The 18,926-nt window shown below is 36.5% G+C and overlaps 1 protein-coding gene across 1 annotated transcript in view; it reads right to left on the bottom strand.

Annotated features, from left to right (window-relative positions):
- The window catches only part of RNF17 (ring finger protein 17), a 166,636-nt gene that overhangs the window by 140,349 nt on the left and 7,361 nt on the right, over positions 1 to 18,926 (bottom strand). The window contains exons 3-6 of the mRNA XM_082701632.1: positions 11,469 to 11,560; positions 7,326 to 7,437; positions 6,321 to 6,401; positions 4,729 to 4,829 (exon numbers count right to left, since the gene is read on the bottom strand). Coding sequence (XP_082557758.1) covers positions 4,729 to 4,829; positions 6,321 to 6,401; positions 7,326 to 7,437; positions 11,469 to 11,560 — 386 coding nt within the window. The remainder of the gene's footprint in view (positions 1 to 4,728; positions 4,830 to 6,320; positions 6,402 to 7,325; positions 7,438 to 11,468; positions 11,561 to 18,926) is intronic.

Here is an 18,926-nt window from a genome sequence, read left to right as displayed (position 1 = left end):
TCATCCCAAGGCAACAGAATACACATTCTTCTCTAGTGCACATGGAACATTCTCCAGAATAGATCACATTCTCGGTCCTAAATCAGGACTCAACCGGTATCAAAAGATTGGGATCATTCCCTGCATATTTTCAGACCACAATGCTCTAAAGCTAGAACTCAACCACAAGAGGAAGTTTGGAAAGAACCCAAATACATGGAGACTAAACAGCATCCTTCTAAAGAATAAATGGGTCAACCGGGAAATTAAAGAAGAATTGAAAAAAATCATGGAAACAAATGATAATGAAAATACAACGGTTCAAAATCTGTGGGACACAACAAAGGCAGTCCTGAGAGGAAAATATATAGTGGTACAAGCCTTTCTCAAGAAACAAGAAAGGTCTCAGGTACACAACCTAACCCTACACCTAAAGGAGCTGGAGAAAGAACAAGAAAGAAACCCTAAGCCCAGCAGGAGAAGAGAAATCATAAAGATCAGAGCAGAAATCAATGAAATAGAAACAAAAAAAAAAAAACAATAGAACAAATCAACGAAACTAGGAGCTGGTTCTTTGAAAGAATTAATAAAATTGATAAACCCCTGGCCTGACTTATCAAAAAGAAAAGAGAAAGGACCCAAATAAATAAAATCATGAATGAAAGAGGAGAGATCACAACTAACACCAAAGAAATACAAACTATTATAAGAACATACTATAAGCAACTCTACGCCAACAGATTTGACAATCTGGAAGAAATGGATGCATTCCTAGAAACATATAAACTACCACAACTGAACCAGGAAGAAATAGAAAGCCTGAAGAGACCCATAACCAGTAAGGAGATTGAAACAGTCATTAAAAATCTCCAAACAAACAAAAGCCCAGGGCCAGATGGCTTCCCGGGGGAATTCTACCAAACATTTAAAGAAGAACTAATTCCTATTCTCCTGAAACTGTTCCAAAAAATAGAAATGGAAGGAAAACTTCCAAACTCATTTTATGAGGCCAGCATCACCTTGATCCCAAAACCAGACAAGGATCCCATCAAAAAAGAGAGCTATAGACCAATATCCTTGATGAACACAGATGCAAAAATTCTCACCAAAATACTAGCCAATAGGATTCAACAGTACATTAAAAGGATTATTCACCACGACCAAGTGGGATTTATTCCAGGGCTGCAAGGTTGGTTCAACATCCGCAAATCAGTCAATGTGATACAACACATCAATAAAAGAAAGAACAAGAACCATATGATACTCTCAATAGATGCTGAAAAATCATTTGACAAAGTACAGCATCCCTTCCTGATCAAAACTCTTCGAAGTGTAGGGACAGAGGGCACATACCTCAATATCATCAAAGCCATCTATGAAAAACCCACCGCAAATATCATTCTCAATGGAGAAAAACTGAAAGCTTTTCCGCTAAGGTCAGGAACACGGCAGGGATGTCCATTATCACCACTGCGATTCAACATAGTTCTAGAGGTCCTAGCCTCAGCAATCAGACAACAAAAGGAAATTAAAGGCATCCAAATCGGCAAAGAAGAAGTCAAATTATCACTCTTCCAGATGAGATGGTACTATTATATGTGGAAAACCCAAAAGACTCCACTCCAAAACTGCTAGAACATGTACAGGAATTCAGTAAAGTGTCAGGATATAAAATCAATGCACAGAAATCAGTTGCATTTCTCTACACCAACAACAAGACAGAAGAAAGAGAAATTAAGGAGGCAATCCCATTTACAATTGCACCCAAAACCATAAGATACGTAGGAATAAACCTAACCAAAGAGGCACAGAATCTATACTCAGAAAACTATAAAGTACTCATGAAAGAAATTGAGGAAGACACAAAGAAATGGAAAAATGTTCCATGCTCCTGGATTGGAAGAATAAATATTGTGAAAATGTCTATGCTACCTAAAGCAATCTACACATTTAATGCAATTCCTATCAAAGTACCATCCATCTTTTTCAAAGAAATGGAACAAATAATTCTAAAATTTATATGGAACCAGAAAAGACCTCGAATAGCCAAAGGGATTGAAAAAGAAAGCTAAAGTTGGTGGCATCACAATTCCGGACTTCAAGCTCTATTACAAAGCTGTCATCATCAAGACAGCATGGTACTGGCACAAAAACAGACACATAGATCAATGGAACAGAATAGAGAGCCCAGAAATAGACCCTCAACTCTATGGTCAGCTAATCTTCAACAAAGCAGGAAAGAATGTAGAATGGAAAAAAGATAACCTCTTCAATAAATGGTGCTGGGAAAATTGGACAGCCACATGCAGAAAAATGAAATTGGACCATTTCCTTACACCACACACGAAAATAGACTCAAAATGGATGAAGGACCTCAATGTGTGAAAGGAATCCATCAAAATCCTTGAGGAGAACACAGGCAGCAACCTTTTCGACCTCAGCCGCAGCAACATCTTCCTAGGAACATTGCCAAAGGCAAGGGAAGAAAGGTCAAAAATGAACTATTGGGATTTCATCAAAATCAAAAGCTTTTGCACAGCAAAGGAAACAGTTAACAAAATCAAAAGACAACTGACAGAATGGGAGAAGATATTTGAAAATGACATATCAGTAAAGGACTAGTGTCCAGAATCTATAAAGAACTTAGCAAACTCAACACCCAAAGAACAAGTAATCCAAACAAGAGATGGGCAGAGGACATGAACAGACATATCTGCAAAGAAGACATCCAGATGGCCAACAGACACATGAAAAAGTGCTCCATATCACTCGGCATCAGGGAAATATAAATCAAAACCACAATGAGATATCACCTCACACCAGTCAGAATGGCTAAAATCAACAAGTCAGGAAATGACAGATGCTGGCGAGGATGCGGAGAAAGGGGAACTCTCCTCCACTGTTGGTGGGAATGCAAGCTGGTGCAGCCACTCTGGAAAACAGCATGGAGGTTCCTCAAAATGTTGAAAATAGAACTGCCCTATGACCCAGCAATTGCACTACTCGGTATTTAACCTAAAGATACAAACATAGTGATCCAAAGGGGCACGTGCACCCGAATGTTTATAGCAGCAATGTCCACAATAGCCAAACTATGGAAAGAACCTAGATGTCCATCAACAGATAAATGAATAAAGAAGAAGTGGTATATATACACAATGGAATACTATGCAGCCATCAAAAGAAATGAAATCTTGCCATTTGCGACAACATGGATGGAACTAGAGCGTATCATGCTTAGTGAAATAAGTCAAGCGGAGAAAGACAACTATCATATGATCTCCCTGATATGAGGAAGTGGAGATGCAACATGGGGGGTTAAGGGGGTAGGAGAAGAATAAATGAAACAAGATGGATTGGGAGGGAGACAAACCATAAGTGACTCTTAATCTCACAAAACAAACTGAGGGTTGCTGGTGGGAGGGGGTTTGGGAGAAGGGGGTGGGATTATGGACATTGGGAGGGTATGTGCTTTGGTGAGTGCTGTGAAGTGTGTAAACCTGGCGATTCACAGACCTGTACCCCTGGGGATAAAAATATATGTTTATAAAAAATAAAAAATTAAAAAAAAAAGAGTGAGAAGAGAACCCACAGAATGGGAGAAAATATCTGAAAATGACATATCTGATAAAGGACTGTATCCCTAGTGTATGTAGAACTCCAACCCCGCAACAAAATATTCCAACCCAAAAGAAAAGACTTGAAGGGCTTTTCTTCAAAGAGGATAGGTAAATAAGCAATAAATAAGCATATGAAAAAATACTCAACATAAAATGCAAATCAAAATCACAAGATACTATTTCATACCCATTAGGATATGATTACTACAAAACTCCAGAAAACATTGTTGGTGAGAATATGAGAAACTGCATGTAAAATGTATAGCTACACTAGAAAACCCTGATGTTGCCTCAAAAAATTAAACATAAAATTATCATATGCCACTAAACTGGACACTTAAAAAATGATTAAAAAGGTAATCTTTTAATGTACATTTTACCACTATAAGAATGTTTAAAATACATGCACATGACTTATAACTTAAATGTTACAATTAAAGACCATATGTGAGATAGCATCAATAGGGAAGAATATTAACCAATTCACTGACAGTATATTGAGCCTATGTCCTTTGCATCTTGATGGGATTAAAAAGAAAAAGAAAAAGAACTAAGGGTCAAATGGACAGGCACCATTATTAAAGATACTTTTTTTTTTGTCACATCAAAACTTTTATGTTCTTATTTCTTGAAATGAAAAATGAGATTAAAAATTATTAAAGATCATATATATCAAAGAATTTTTAAAGTAATAGATATGCAACTATGTGGTATTTGTTTAGAAATGAATGTCAGAAAAAAAAGAAATGAATGTCAGAAAGTAATAGAGTATTACTTGCTTTGATGCAAATAAACGTATGAGAAAATGGAGTGATGAATGAGAAAAAGCACTGCATTTTCCCAAGTGAAATTCTTGCAGATTTTGAAAGTAATTTTCTGTGCTTCTTTAAGAAAGAGGCTTATTTATTTAAAAGTTAGCTATAGGACCAGATGGTAAATGGCCAAACATTTTTTAAAATGTACTAATTTTTCCTCATTTTCAAGCTGTAGACATCAGTCTGTAGGGATTGCCCAAACCTTCCAAACTTGCTTAAAAGTTACTCAGTACTTCAATCTATACAAAGAACCAAAGTGACAAGTTCATGTTAAAAACTTCAGTTTCACTGAGTCTGTATTTTTAACTTATTACCTGGAATCAAGAGAAGTAAAAAGTTGATCAAACTGTTTCTCTAGGACCTCTATAAGACTGACTGTTTCCTCTTTTGTTTGATTGTGTATATGTTCCAGCATCTGGGAAGAACATAATACAAAGATCTAATTTGGTATTTTTATTTTATAGAAATTGTACTGTTCAAATAATTTTAAAATTAAAAGGTACTTTTTGAACTTTTCAAAGTAGCCATACAAGACAAGATTAGGTGATAAAAATGGAATAAGTTACAAGGTTCGACTTTAAATCCTTGTACTTGTCATCAAGATCACATCTTTGTTGGCACTGTGCACTGATAAACTGGTAAAAAGACTTAGAAAATCCACTAAGTTTTCTAAACTTCTTAATCCTTTTTATCATTATAGGAAGAGTCATTCTGGATAGCTGAATTTCTCTCTGGTAGGATTCCTTAAATGATAAAAACTTAATACATAATACTAAACATACTTGAAATAAAATGTTAAATATTCCACATGTTTGCATTTTTTGAACAAAGAATTGTTACTTGAGATCTCTGATCCTTTTTTTTCCCTTCCATTTCCCCCCTTTTAAAACAGGAATGTCTGTGTATACTATACCTGTCCAACCAAAATATTAGAAGCAGATTAATTATCTAGTTTCACAGGATCACGGTTGGAGAGGAATTTTACCCCCAAATGAATCATATCCTGAGTCTCAGCCATACCTGATTTAGAAGATATTTAGGTGAGATTTTGGACTTGATGCTAGAATAGATTTAAGACTACGTTGGGATGGATCTAAGATTAGATAGGTGAATATATTTTGCATTTAGAGGACACAAACCTGGGGGGGTGGTTAGAGAGCAGACTGTTACTTTTTGCCACCCCACCAACTCATGTTGAAGTCTTAACTCCTGTATCAGATATATGTATATATATATATATATTATATATATATATATATTTTTTTTAAAGATTTTGTTTATTTATTTGACAAAGACAGTGAGAAAGGAAACACAAGCAGGGGAGGAGGGAGAGAGAGAAGCAGACTCCCCACTAAGCAGGGGACCCAATGTGGGGCTCGATCCCAGGACCCCGAGATCATGACCTGAGCCAAAGGCAGATGTTTAATGACTGAGCCACCCAGGCATCCCTCAGCTATATTCTTTGTTGCAAATTTGTTGTTGCTGGGTGCTTAGGAGCTTGTTCTTTGTCACCAAGTGAGTCTCTTTTGGGAGGAGATGGGGTAAAGGAGGAAAGAAAATAAGATTCTTTCTGTAAGGGTATACAGCCAACTAATGAGCAATGTTGGAAAGATGGTCTGTAATACTTCTGAGACAAAATTCAGCTCAAAATTCAGCAAAAAAAAAAAAAAAAATCATGGTTCCTTAATAGTGCTCCAATTTCAGTCCACTAACATAACAATGCCAAAAGACCAATCCTAGCAGGCCATGGAAGTTTTCTATTCTTTTGTATGTTTCTCTGTTACTGGATTATCATGCTCGGTAACTTAGTGCTAAGCTCTAACTTCAGTAATATACACCCAAATATATACATTTAAAGAGAATATGCCTTAATTCACTACAGAATTTAATCATTTAAAATGCTTACTTTTACAGCAACACTTAATTGCTCAAAACTATAGCCTGCTATCTTCAATGCTTCATCAATTTCTTCTGCAGTTTTAGTTTCCTAAGAAGGGGAAGAGGGTCCACATACAAATATAAAATAAAAAATATAAAAATAGATGCTTATATACATTATATTAGTTGCAAACATACCAAGCTACAATTTTGAATACAAATGTAACACAGACCATGAGAGAAACCAAGTAACAAAAATGACACTTAATCTTATATCCAGAAATTTAAAAACTACTAGCATTTTGATTAGAGATTATAGTATTTCAGACTTTTTTTTAGATAACTTTTTGAGAAAATGGTATATTTTGTGTAATCTTTTTTCAACTTAAAACTATCTTGGAAAATGTATCATGGTAATTAATGTACGCACTAAAAAATGTTCTTAAAGAAGATTATAATTTGGCTATGTTAAAACTTAAAAGATATCAAGATCAAGTGATTTCTCCCTTTCCCTAGTTCATTAAAGATATCTTTAATAATAGCATTTTGGAATTTGTTCTATTTCTGATCTTAAACTAAATACATTATTTAAAGTTATAGAAAAAGTTGAAATTCAGTCTTCCAACAATAACATCATCATCAACACGGTGAATTAACTAGGCGTTTTGGCTGCCATTAAAATGACTGGAAAAATTACATTGAGAATTTAGAAACCTGTACTTTACACAAGTTTCATATTATCTAGATTCAATAACTAGGTTCAAAGGGAAGAAGCTACATATGGTTAAATATTAGGAACACTAATAGAACTGGTCAAAGGGAGAACAGCTTGCCTCAGGAAAAATGAGAATTATTCAAGCATACTTAGAATAAGAGATTCAAGTAAAAAATGTAGGTTTACCTCACCTTTATGCTTCTAAAAAAACCCCTGTAATTATAGCAACCTTGAGAGGAGAGAAGAGTAAAACTACCAGACACAAAGTAAAAATGTTTGGAAGCCAAATCTTACTTCATGAGTAACATTTTTTCATACCGCTATTAGAGATGAGGAGTTCAAAATAGTCCTGTGTGTGGGTGTTGAATGTTCTAAACCAATAGTTAGCTGATCAGAAGTCTTTTTAAAGTCCTGAGAACAAATCTTTATCCTGAAAAATGTCAAGTACATTATTTTAAATACCACATTTTAAACTTCTATTCTGATTGTTACTATCATAAATAATTCACATGACAACTTTTAATAACAATTACAATGAGTTCTCAGTCATTGAGAACTGTCATCAGCCATGATGTCTCAGTCATCATCCAAAGAGAGGGAAACCATGGCTAAATATGCTTCCATATAAAACTTAATTTTACTAAGGGGCATCTGTGTGGCTCAGTCGTTAAGCATCTGCCTTTGGCTCAGGTCATGATCCCAACTCAGGGTCCTGGAATGAAACCCCGCACTGGGCTCCCTGCTCAGTGGGAAGCCTGCTTCTTCCTCTCCCACTACCCCTCCTTGTGTTCCCTCTCTTATTGTGTTCTCTCTCTGTCAAATAAATATTATCTTTAAAAACAAAACTTAATTTTACCAAGAATTCAGCTTCTTAGCAAATCCCTAAAAAAAATAAAATAAAATTCTATAGTATAAACTGTGCAATTTACCTCTCCTCATCTCCTAATTACCTCTCCTTAGCTGATGTTTTTTGGTAGAGAAGTTTACAGTCATTCAACTGTCTTTAAGCTCAATTACTTATACACCAATGCCTGCTATTAATATAATATGCTTATGGGTCTAGATAATTTGCAAAAAGGTAATAAATTTACTAGGTAATTTGCAAAGAAAAAATTAGTTTCATTTCTTATCTAAACATGCTACAGTTTTTGCTTATTTTAAGGTTTTATTTATTTGTCAGAGAGAGAGAGCTTAAGTACACAAGCAGGGAGAGCAGCAGGCAGAGGGAGAAGCAGACTCCCCACTGAGCAAAGAACCTGGTGTGGAACTCGATCCCAGGACCCTGGGATCATGACCTGAGCTAAACGTGGATGCTTAAATGACTGAACCACCCAGGCATTCTGAGTTTTTGCCTTTTTTTAATCTTTATATTCCCATATTGGCTAACACACAGTAAGCTTTTGATAAATGTTTGCTAAATAACTTAATCATAAGCCTGTAATAGTTTATAGAAGAAAGTACGTTTAACCATTACCCTTATAGAGGAAAAAAACAGACTTTAATTTTTAAACATTCATTACTTTGAAAAGTGAATATTCATGTTCTTGAAAACATGTGAATGCATAAGCCCTTAGGAGTACATTTTTCAATTCCTGTTTCAAATTTTTTTAAGATTTTATTTATTTATTTGACACAGAGAGAGAGAGATCACAAGTAGGCAGAGAGGCAGGCAGAGAGAGGGGGAAGCAGGATCCCCGCTGAGCAGAGAGCCCGATGCGGGGCTTGGTCCCAGGACCCTGAGACCATGACCTAAGCAGAAGGCAGGGCTTAACCCACTGAGCCACTCAGGCATCCCCCTGTTTCAAAATATTAAATATAAATTAAAATATAAATCAGGAAGGAAATACATTATTTTTAAACAGACTTCTTCCTCAACACATAAACAACTATTTTAAATAAAACTCTACTGAAATTAGGGAATAGGAGTTTCTAATGTAAGTATACTTGACATGGAGAATTAAAAAAAACCATAATTTGGAAAAAATTTGAGTTTTTAAAAATGGATTCATTTATTTCTGAAAGTGAAATTTTACTTTATAACCACCCTGGATATTATATATATTTAGACAGGAATATAATCAGATTTAACTTGTATAGGTTTAAAAAATTAGAAAATTTCACAAAGAAGTCCAGATCTCTACCTTCTCTTGAGGAAATAAAAAGGAAGATTGGCAACACTGGTTTAGTCTTAGCACACAGCAATAACTAGCTAGTGAAATAAGTCAAGCATAGAGAGTCAATTATCATATGGTTTCACTTATTTGTGGAGCATAACAAATAGCATGGAGGACATGGGGAGTTAGAGGGGAGGTGAATCATGAGAGACTATGGACTCTGAAAAATAATCTGAGGGGTTTGAAGTGGCAGGGGGGTGGGAGGTTGGGGTACCAGGTGGTGGGTATTATAGAGGGCACGGATTGCATGGAGCACTGGGTGTGGTGAAAAAATAATGAATACTGTTACGCTGAAAATAAATAAATTTAATTTTAAAAAAATTAAAAAAATAAAAAAGATAACTAGCTAGAGCTAAAAAGGGGCCACCTCCTTTGGAGAGGGTAAACCTTTGTCCCCACAATTCATACCACTCATTGTTTAAAATCTACCTTTGCTGGACTGCCGTATGTACTCAAATTTGTTGTGGCCCATGACTCACATGGAGCCATAAAGATTCCTAATGATTTACTCTAATCATTTCATTCAGAATGCATGGAGGAAATGGCCAGTGGAATACAAATATAGGGTTTGGGCATTCAGTAAGGCTGAACTCCACTGGTCCTGTCAATAACCAGTTGCCAGACTAAGTGGCTTACTACCTAAAGAGATAGCTGTAACTATTTTGGTTTCTGTCTAAGCACCCATGTATGTCCAGACAGAGAAGTTGCATCAGTAATGTGAAAAGCCACTGAATGGTAGTCTAAAAATTTTTGGTTTTATTTAGGTAGGCAATAAAGAAGCATGGAGCAGGGAAGAGTAAGGAAGTGTTAAGGAGGTAGTCAAAAAGAGTAAGAATTAAATAGGATAGTAAAAATGAAATACAAATGATGGATATGAAAGATATTGTGAAAATTACAGTCTGCAGGGGGCAAAATGAAGAAGTTATGAGGAAATGGGGTGATTTACTGATGCTTGGTGTCATTAACAAAATTGAAAGGTTTCAAATGAGGTTGTTCCTTGAAAGTTTCCTGTGTTTCTTTTATTTCCCATGTAATTTATTACTATGTTAAATATGCTCTAAAGAGTCAAAATTATACAAAAATATAATTGCCTTCTGAGTAGGGTCTCCATGAATTAACTGGAAGTCTCTTAACTCTTATGAAGTTATAAAGTAAAACTTTTTACTATTTTTTCACTGTAATCCATCCCATCCCATCCCATAGTCAACCCTAAATATAAATTTATCTAGTACTGAAACATGATTTCAGAAAAACCATAAAAATGTCAAAACATCATGGCATTTCATCTAACAAACATTTATTACATGTTTACTGTATCTAGCAGCAGGAATGTAGAAAGCAGTAAAAATGTGGTCCATGCCCTTACAGGGGCTTATAGACTAGCAGAGAGAGACATAAATAAGTAAGTGTAGGGGCGCCTGGGTGGCTCAGTGGGCTAAGCCTCTGCCTTCGGCTCAGGTCATGGTCGCAGGGTCCTAGGATGGAGCCCTGCATCAGGCTCTCTGCTCAGCAGGGATCCTGCTTCCCCCTCTCTCTCTGCCTGCCTCTCTGCCTACTTGTGATCTCTGTCTGTCAAATAAATAAATAAAATCTTAAAAAAAATAAGTAAGTGCAATAAAAAATAAAGAACTTTATTAATATATATATGTATACAAAATCCTATTGAAGAAAGGAAAATGAGTAAAAGAACCCCCAAATTATTACTCTTTCTTTTATCAATCATCTCTCAAACCACCTTTCTAAAGTCCTCTACTATATCATGCTCATGATACTCTTAAGAATTAACACCTTTTGAAAGCCACAACTCTCAGCAAGCACCACTAACTTTTGCTAGAATGACATTCTCAGCTTTTCTTGCACTCTCCCCCCACCCCACACTAAATAAGGACAAACTAATGCTTTTTTAGGAGCTGGAGTCTCCATTTCACTAATAGTTAAGACAAATTATAAAAGAGCACTCTATAATGGGAGATATAGGCTTCCAGATGGAATGAAAAAGTCGCTGGAATAAAAGTACAACACAGGGAATGTAATCAATGATACTGTAATAGTGTAGGTGACAGATGGTAGCTACACTTGTGGTGAGCATAGTAAAACATATAGAGAAGTTGAATCACTATGTTGTATACCTGAAAATAATGTAATATGTCAACTATATTTTTAAAAAATTATAAAGCGTACTCTATCAACACTTATCTAAAAATGATATTTTATCAGTGATGCTACAATTATCCTTTCAGAAATACACTGAACTTCAAATACTGAAATAAGTACACATAAAACATACTTTTTAGGCTGCAGTTTTTCCATAAAAGAATCTTCTTTGATACATCCATCTGTTGGATAGTATCCTTGTCTCATATTTATAGTTGTAGCAATCTTAGGACAAAATAATAATAAAAACAAAAACTAGTCATTCATAAATTCTGTTTATCCAGAATTCAAACTAGTGTGCCATTCATAGTAAACTTCTCATTCAAAGAAAAAAATTATATATGTATGATGTTTTTACCCTATTTTAATTTTTTAAGAAATCTACTCTAGCAGTTATTACTTAAATAGAACATTAAAACACTTCATTCTACCATATTCTACAGAATATACTTGTAAAAAGACTTTAAAAATCTACTGTAAAATTTCACAATGACATTTCCAGTTATGTTCAAAACCTAAAATAATACTTAGGAATAAATTTAGTAAGAAAAATGTAAGTTCTAAGAAAAGAAAACCAAGTAATTTACTGGGATCATACAACAAAAACAGATTAAATGGAAAATCATTTCAAACTCTTAGACAAAAATTTAATATCCTAAATATAACTAATGTAAAACACAAAAAATTAACACAATTCTACAGTTCATATGGAAAATATACTATCCAAGAATTATAAAAATTTTAACATACCATTCAGTAGAGATTTATCCCACCAGAGCATAAAGCTAATGTAATTAAAATGCTAGGGTACCAGCATAATAAATGAATTTATTAATACAGCCACATTTATATGCAAACTTAATACAGAATACAAGGGGGCATTTCAATGAAATAGGATTATTCAACAAACAGTATTTCTTCATTCTAAAGAAAAAAGTTATATGCCTATGTTATACCATATAAATTAGATTACATATGTGTGTTTGTGTGTATATATATATTAAACACAGTAGAAGTACAGAAAACACATATATAACTCTAGGATGGGAAGGTCTGCCTAACCAAAGAAAACCTAGAAACCATGAAGGAGGGGGAAAAATGACTAAAAGAAACATTTCTGAATGGCTAAATGTAATAAAATTAAAAGTGAAAGACTGGGAGAAAATAGGATATACTGGACAAAGTATGAATATCCCATCATATGAAGTATTCTTACAAGTTGGGAAAAAGACAATTCAAAAGGAAAATGTACAAAGGATTTGAAGGGATCTATTAAAGAGAGAGAAGCTGATAAATCAGCATATAAAAGTGCTCAATTTCACTAATAATCAAGGAATTGAAGTGTAAAGTCAGGATATACCTACTTCGGGAGAAGTGGGGGACTCCATCTCAACTGGTTCCCTAAATTTAGCTAGAAACCTACAAAGCCACTTTGAAAATCCATGAAATCAGCCTGAGATATAAGATTATATACATCTGGCTCTCTATGGGGGCAGAGGATCATCATACAGGATGGAGTTGGGATTGCAAAGACAGATACGTGAAAATAAACAGAAGAGGGAGGGAGCCACCAAAGGTAGCCACTGGAAAGTAATACCCCAGCACAAATGTGTCCTGTGCTTGGGAACCAGCAATAGCTTGGAGACCAGTGGCTGCAAGACAGGGACTGATAACAGCGCTCAAACAGAACAAAGGGGCTTCAGAGACAATTGTCAGGCATCCGTAAGCAAGGATCTAAGCCTACGGTCCCTGGACCAGCCATAGCTGTTCCCCTGCCTGCACCTAATAGGGCTCGGTGTGGACTTGAGTCTCTGGTCCCTGGGGCTGGCTGCCACCTCTGCCACCAACCTCACTGAGAGGACTTGGTTTGGACTGGAGGCCATGGTCCCAGGAAATGCAGGCACTGAGGCGCTGGGGCTAGGCTCATCCAGACCAGTACTGCTTGCAGTTTTGGTGGCACAGGGGTGCAGAAACAATTGGGGGCCTCCATTGACCACTGGGAGTGTGAGTGTCACCTGGGGAGTGTACCATCTATGGGATGCTGTGGTATTCAACTGTGCTAGCAGAGGTGGAGTCTGTGTGTTCTGGAGGATTCAGAGAGAAGCAGACTGTGGCTTCTCTCTGAGGTGAAGATTGGGTGCGGACAGTTTACTTTGCTCTGGTACTCAGAAAAGGTGCAAAAAGTTGCCAGAGAACAAAAGCCTGAAAAACCCGTTTCCATAGAGCCCATCCCTGATAGGGGACAGGGCAACTCCGCCCAAGCAGCACTGACTGAAAAACAACGCAGCAGGCTCTGCCCCCAAAAGAAAAGCTGAAAGAACAAGAGGACAAACACCACAGAGGCCCCATAAAACCGTAAAACCCAACACGAGGGAGAAAACGGTGTAGTGCCTCACAGCCTATATATTGCTTAGATACAATTTCTCTCTTTTTAAATTCTTTCTCATGATTTTTTTTTAACCTACTTATCATTTCAACTAGATGTTTAACCCACTGAGCCACCCAGGCGCCCCTCAACTAGATGTTTAATACAACATATTCAATAGTAACTTTTTAATTTGAACTTTTTCATACCTATATTTTTTTCCTCTTTTCTTACATATACATAGATATAAGCTTCAATGTAGTCCTTCTTTCCCTATTCAATTCTCTCTCTCTCTCTCTATATATATATAGAGAGAGAGAGAGACATATATACACACCAGTTTTCATTTCCCTGTATCTCTGGGAAGTTGAATTCTCTAACAAAGATAAAATCCACCCAGTAAGGACTGGGTAAAATACACCCAGTAAGAACTCACCCCACATTGAGGGATTATAACCACCCTCCTCTCACCTTTCCCCTTTTTAAAATTTTGCTTTTTCCCCCCGGATCTCTTTGTTTTTGTTTTTATACTTGATAAATCTTATTCTTGGGGCTCATTTTGGCTTTTTTAATTTTTATTTTTGGTGATTCTGATTGCTCTGAACCTTCCCAGGGTACACATTGCCTGGATAATGGTTGATATATTTGGCTGTACACTGCCCAACCACAACAGAATGACTAGGAGGAGGAACTCTCAACAAAGAAAAAACCCAGAGACAGTGGCATCTCCATTTGTCAGAAAATAGACCCCAAGGTAGCAGAAGACAATGCACATAGATTCATTAAGGGCAGCAGTGAGAGCAGATTGGTAGAACTTAAAAATGCTATCAGTGAGGTACATTCTAATCTAGGTACTCTAACAGAGTAAATAAATCAGAAAAACAAATTAGTGATCTCGAAGACAAACTGACAGAAAAGAAGGAGCAGGAGGAGGTCTGGAACAAAGAGCTTAAAATCCATGGAAACAGAATTAGAGAAATAAATGATGCCATGAAATGTTCCAATGTCATAATTACTGGGATCCCTGAGGGGGTGGGGTGGAGAGAGAGAGAGACAGACAGAGACAGAGACAGAGAACTTGAAGATTTATCTGACCAAATCATAGCAGAGAACTTCCCTAATCTGGGGAATGAAACAAATAATTGTGTCCTAGCGGCAAAGAGGACACACAAGATCAGTGAGGGCAGACCAACACCCAGGCATGTAGTAGTAAAACTCGCAAATCTTAGAACCAAGGAAACCATTTTAAGGGTAGTTAGGAGGAAGAGATTCCTTATGTACAGAGGGAGGAACATCAGAATAATGTCAGACCTACCCACAGAGACCTGGCAAGCCAGAAAGGGCTGCCAAGACATACTCAGAGTACTAAATGAGAAGAATATGCAGCCAGGAATTCTTTACTTGGCAAGGCTGTCATTCAGAATGGATGGAAAGATAAGAAGCTTAGAGGACCATCAGAGACTGAAAGAATATGTGACCACTAAGCCAACCCTGCAATAAATATTAAGAGGGGGTCCATAAAAGGAGAAAGACCCCAAGGGTGATATAGAACAGAAATATACAGAGACAATCCACAGAAACAAGGAATTCACAGGCAACATGATGACAATCAAATCTTACCTGTCAATAATCACTCTCAATGTGAACAGCCTAAATGTTCCCATAAAACAGCACAGGGTTGCAGATTGGATAAAAAGACAGGACCCATCCACACGTTGTCTACAAGAGACTAATTTTGAACCTTAAAATACATCCAGACAAAGTGAAGGGATGGAGAACTATCTTTCATGCCAATGGATCTTAAAAGAAAACTGGGGTAGCAATTCTTATTATCAGAAAATTAGATTTAAGCTAAAGACTGTAGTTAGAGATACAGAACGACACTGTATCATTCTTAAAGTTTCTATCCAACAAGAAGATCTAACAATTGTAAAATATCTGTGCCCCTAACATGGGAGCAGCCAACTACATAAGCCAACTGTTAACCAAAATAGACATATTGATAATAATATATTAATTGTAGGAGACCTTGACACTCCACTCTCAGCAACAGACAGATCAAGTAAGCAGAAAATCAACAAAGCAACAAAAGCTCACTGGACCAGATGGACCTCATATATATATACACAGAACATTTCACCCTAAAATAGCAGAATACTCATTCTTCTCAAGCATAAATGGAACTTTCTCCAGAATAGTCCACATACTGGGTCACAAATCAGGTCTCAACCAATACCAAAAGACTGAGATTATTCCCTGCGTATTCTCAGACTACAATGCTTTGAAACTGGAACTTGATCACAAGAAAAAGTTTGGAAAAAATTCAAACACTTGAAAGCTAAAGACCATCCTGCTTAAGAAAGTTTGGGCCAGGACACCTGGGTGGCTCAGTAGGTTAAAGCCTCTGCCTTCTGCTCAGGTCATGATCTCAGGGTCCTGGGATCAAGCCCCACGTTGGGCTCTCTGCTCCGCGGGGAGCCTGCTTCCCGCCCCCCACCCTGCCTGCCTCTCTGCCTGCTTGTGATCTCTCTCCCTCTGTCAAATAAATAAATAAAATCTTTAAAAAAAAAAAAAGAAAGTTTGGGCCAATCAGGAAATCAAAGAAGAATTTAATCAATTCATGGACACCAATGAGAACAAAGACACATCGGTCCAAAACCTATGGGATATGGCAAAGGAGGTCCTAAGGGGGAAATACATAGCTATCCAAGCCTCACTCAAAAAAAACCAGAAAAATTCCAAATACACAAACTATCTTTACACCTTAAAGATTTGGAGAATGAACAACAAATTAAACCTAACCCAGCATGAGGATGGAAATAATTAAGATTAGAGCAGAGATCAATGAATTAGAAACCAAAAATACAGTAGAACACATTAATGAAACTCAAAGCCAGTTCTGTGAAGAATTAATAAGATCGATAAACCATTGGCCAGATTTACCAAAAGAAAAGGGACAGGATCCAAATTAATAAAATTATGAATGAAAGGGGAGAGATCACAATTAACACCAAGGAAATAAATATAATTATCAGAAAGTATTATTGACATCTCTATGAAAATAAATTAAGCAACCTGGAAGAAATGGATGCGTTCTTGGAAACCTATAAACTACTGAGACTGAAACAGGAAGAAATTGATAACCTGAATAGACCTATAATCAGTAACAAGAGTGAAGCAGTCATCAAAAACCTCCCCCAAAACAAGAGCCCAGGACCTGACGGATTCCCTGGGGAATTCTACCAAACATTCAAAGAAGAAATTATACCTATTCTCCTGAAGCTGTTTCAAAAAATAGAAACAGAAGGAAAATTTCCAGACTCCTATGAGTATCAGCATTACCCTGATCCCCAAACCAGGCAAAGAACCCATCACAAAGAATTTCAGACCAATATCCCTGATGAATATGGATGCCAAAATTCTCAGCAAGATCCTAGCTAATAGGATCCAAGAGTAATTAAAAGGATTATCCATCACAACCAGGTAGGATTTATCCCTGGGAAGCAAGGTAGTTCAACGTTTTGCAAATCAGTCAATGTGACAGAACACATAAATAAGAAGAGACAAAAACCACATGGTCCTCTTAATTGATACAGAAAAAGCATTTGACAAAATACAGCACCCTTTCTTAATTAAAGCTCCTCAGAGAACAGGGATAGAGGAAACATGTCTCAACTTCATAAAATCAATCTATGAAAAATCCACAACAAATATCATTCTCAATGGGGAAAAGCTGAAAGCCTTTGCACTGAGACCAGGAACACAAGGATGCACACTCTCACCACTACTTTTCAGCATAGTACTAGAAGCCCTAGTAACAGCAATCAGACAACAAAAATAAATGAAAAGGTATTCAAATTGGCAAAGAAGTAGTCAAACTCACTCTCTTCCCAGATGACATGATACTCAAATGTGGAAAAGCCAAAAGACTCTACCCCCAAACTATTAGAACTCATACATCAATTCAGTAATGTGGCAGGTTACAAAATCAATGCACAGAAATCAGTTGCTTTCTTATACACTAGCAAAGTAACTGCAGAAAGAGAAATTAGATAATTGATTCCATTCACAATAGCACCAAAAACCATAAGATACCTGGGAATAAACCTAACCAAAGAGATAAAGTATCTATACTCCATGAACTATAAAACACTCGTGAAAGAAACTGAAGAAGACACAAAAAGATGGAAAAACATTCTATGCTCATGAATTGGAAGAATAAACATTGTTAAAATATCTACATTGCCCAGAGCAATCTAGATGTTCAACGCCATCCGGATCAAAATTTGACCAGCATTTTTCAAAATGCTGAAACAAACAATCCTAAAATTTGTATGGAACCAGAAAACCTGAAACTCCAAGGAAATGTTGAAAAAGAAAAACAAAGCTGGGACATCACGCTGCTGACTTCAAGCTTTATTACAAAGCTGTGATCACCAAGACAGCATGATACTGGCACAAAGACAGATAAAGAGACCAATGGAACAGAACAGAGAGCCCAGATATGGACTCTCAACTCCATGATCAACTTATCTTTGACAAAGCAGGGGAAAATATCCAATGGAAAAAGACAGTCTCTTCAATAAATGGTGCTGGGAAAATTGAACAGCTATGTATAGAAGAATGAAAGTTGACCATTCTCATACAATACACAAAGATAAACTCAAAATGGGTGAAAGACCTTGATGTGAGACACAAATCCATCAAAATCCTAGAGAACATAGGCAGTAACCTCCTCAACATGGCCACAGCAACTTCTTTCAAGACACATCTCCAAAGGCAAAGGAAACAAAAGCAAAAATGAACTTTTGGGAACTTCATCAAGATCAAAATCTTCTGCAGAGCAATAGAAACAGTCAACAAAACTGTTGAAACCCAAGGAATGGGAAAAGATATTTCCAAATGACACTACAGACAAAGGGGTGATATTCAAGATCTATAAAGAACTTCTCAAACTCAACACCTGAAAAACAGATAATCATATCAAAAAATGGGCAGAGGACATGAACAGACACTTCTCCAAAGAAGACATACCAATGGCTGGTAGACATGAAAAGTATTCATCATCATTAGCCATCAGGGAAATTCAAATCAAAACCTCATTGAGATACTACCTTACACCAGTCAGAATGGCAAAAATCAACATGGCAAGAAACAACATATGTTGGAAAGATGTGGAGAAAGCGGAATCCTCTTACACGGTCAGTGGGAATCCTAGTGGGTGGC

Source organism: Mustela nivalis (genome assembly GCF_964662115.1).
Source record: "Mustela nivalis genome assembly, chromosome: 15".
In the NCBI taxonomy this organism is placed as follows: domain Eukaryota; kingdom Metazoa; phylum Chordata; class Mammalia; order Carnivora; family Mustelidae; genus Mustela; species Mustela nivalis.
The sequence above is the reverse complement of the archived record's forward strand: the minus strand, read 5'-3'. Positions and strand labels throughout refer to the sequence as shown.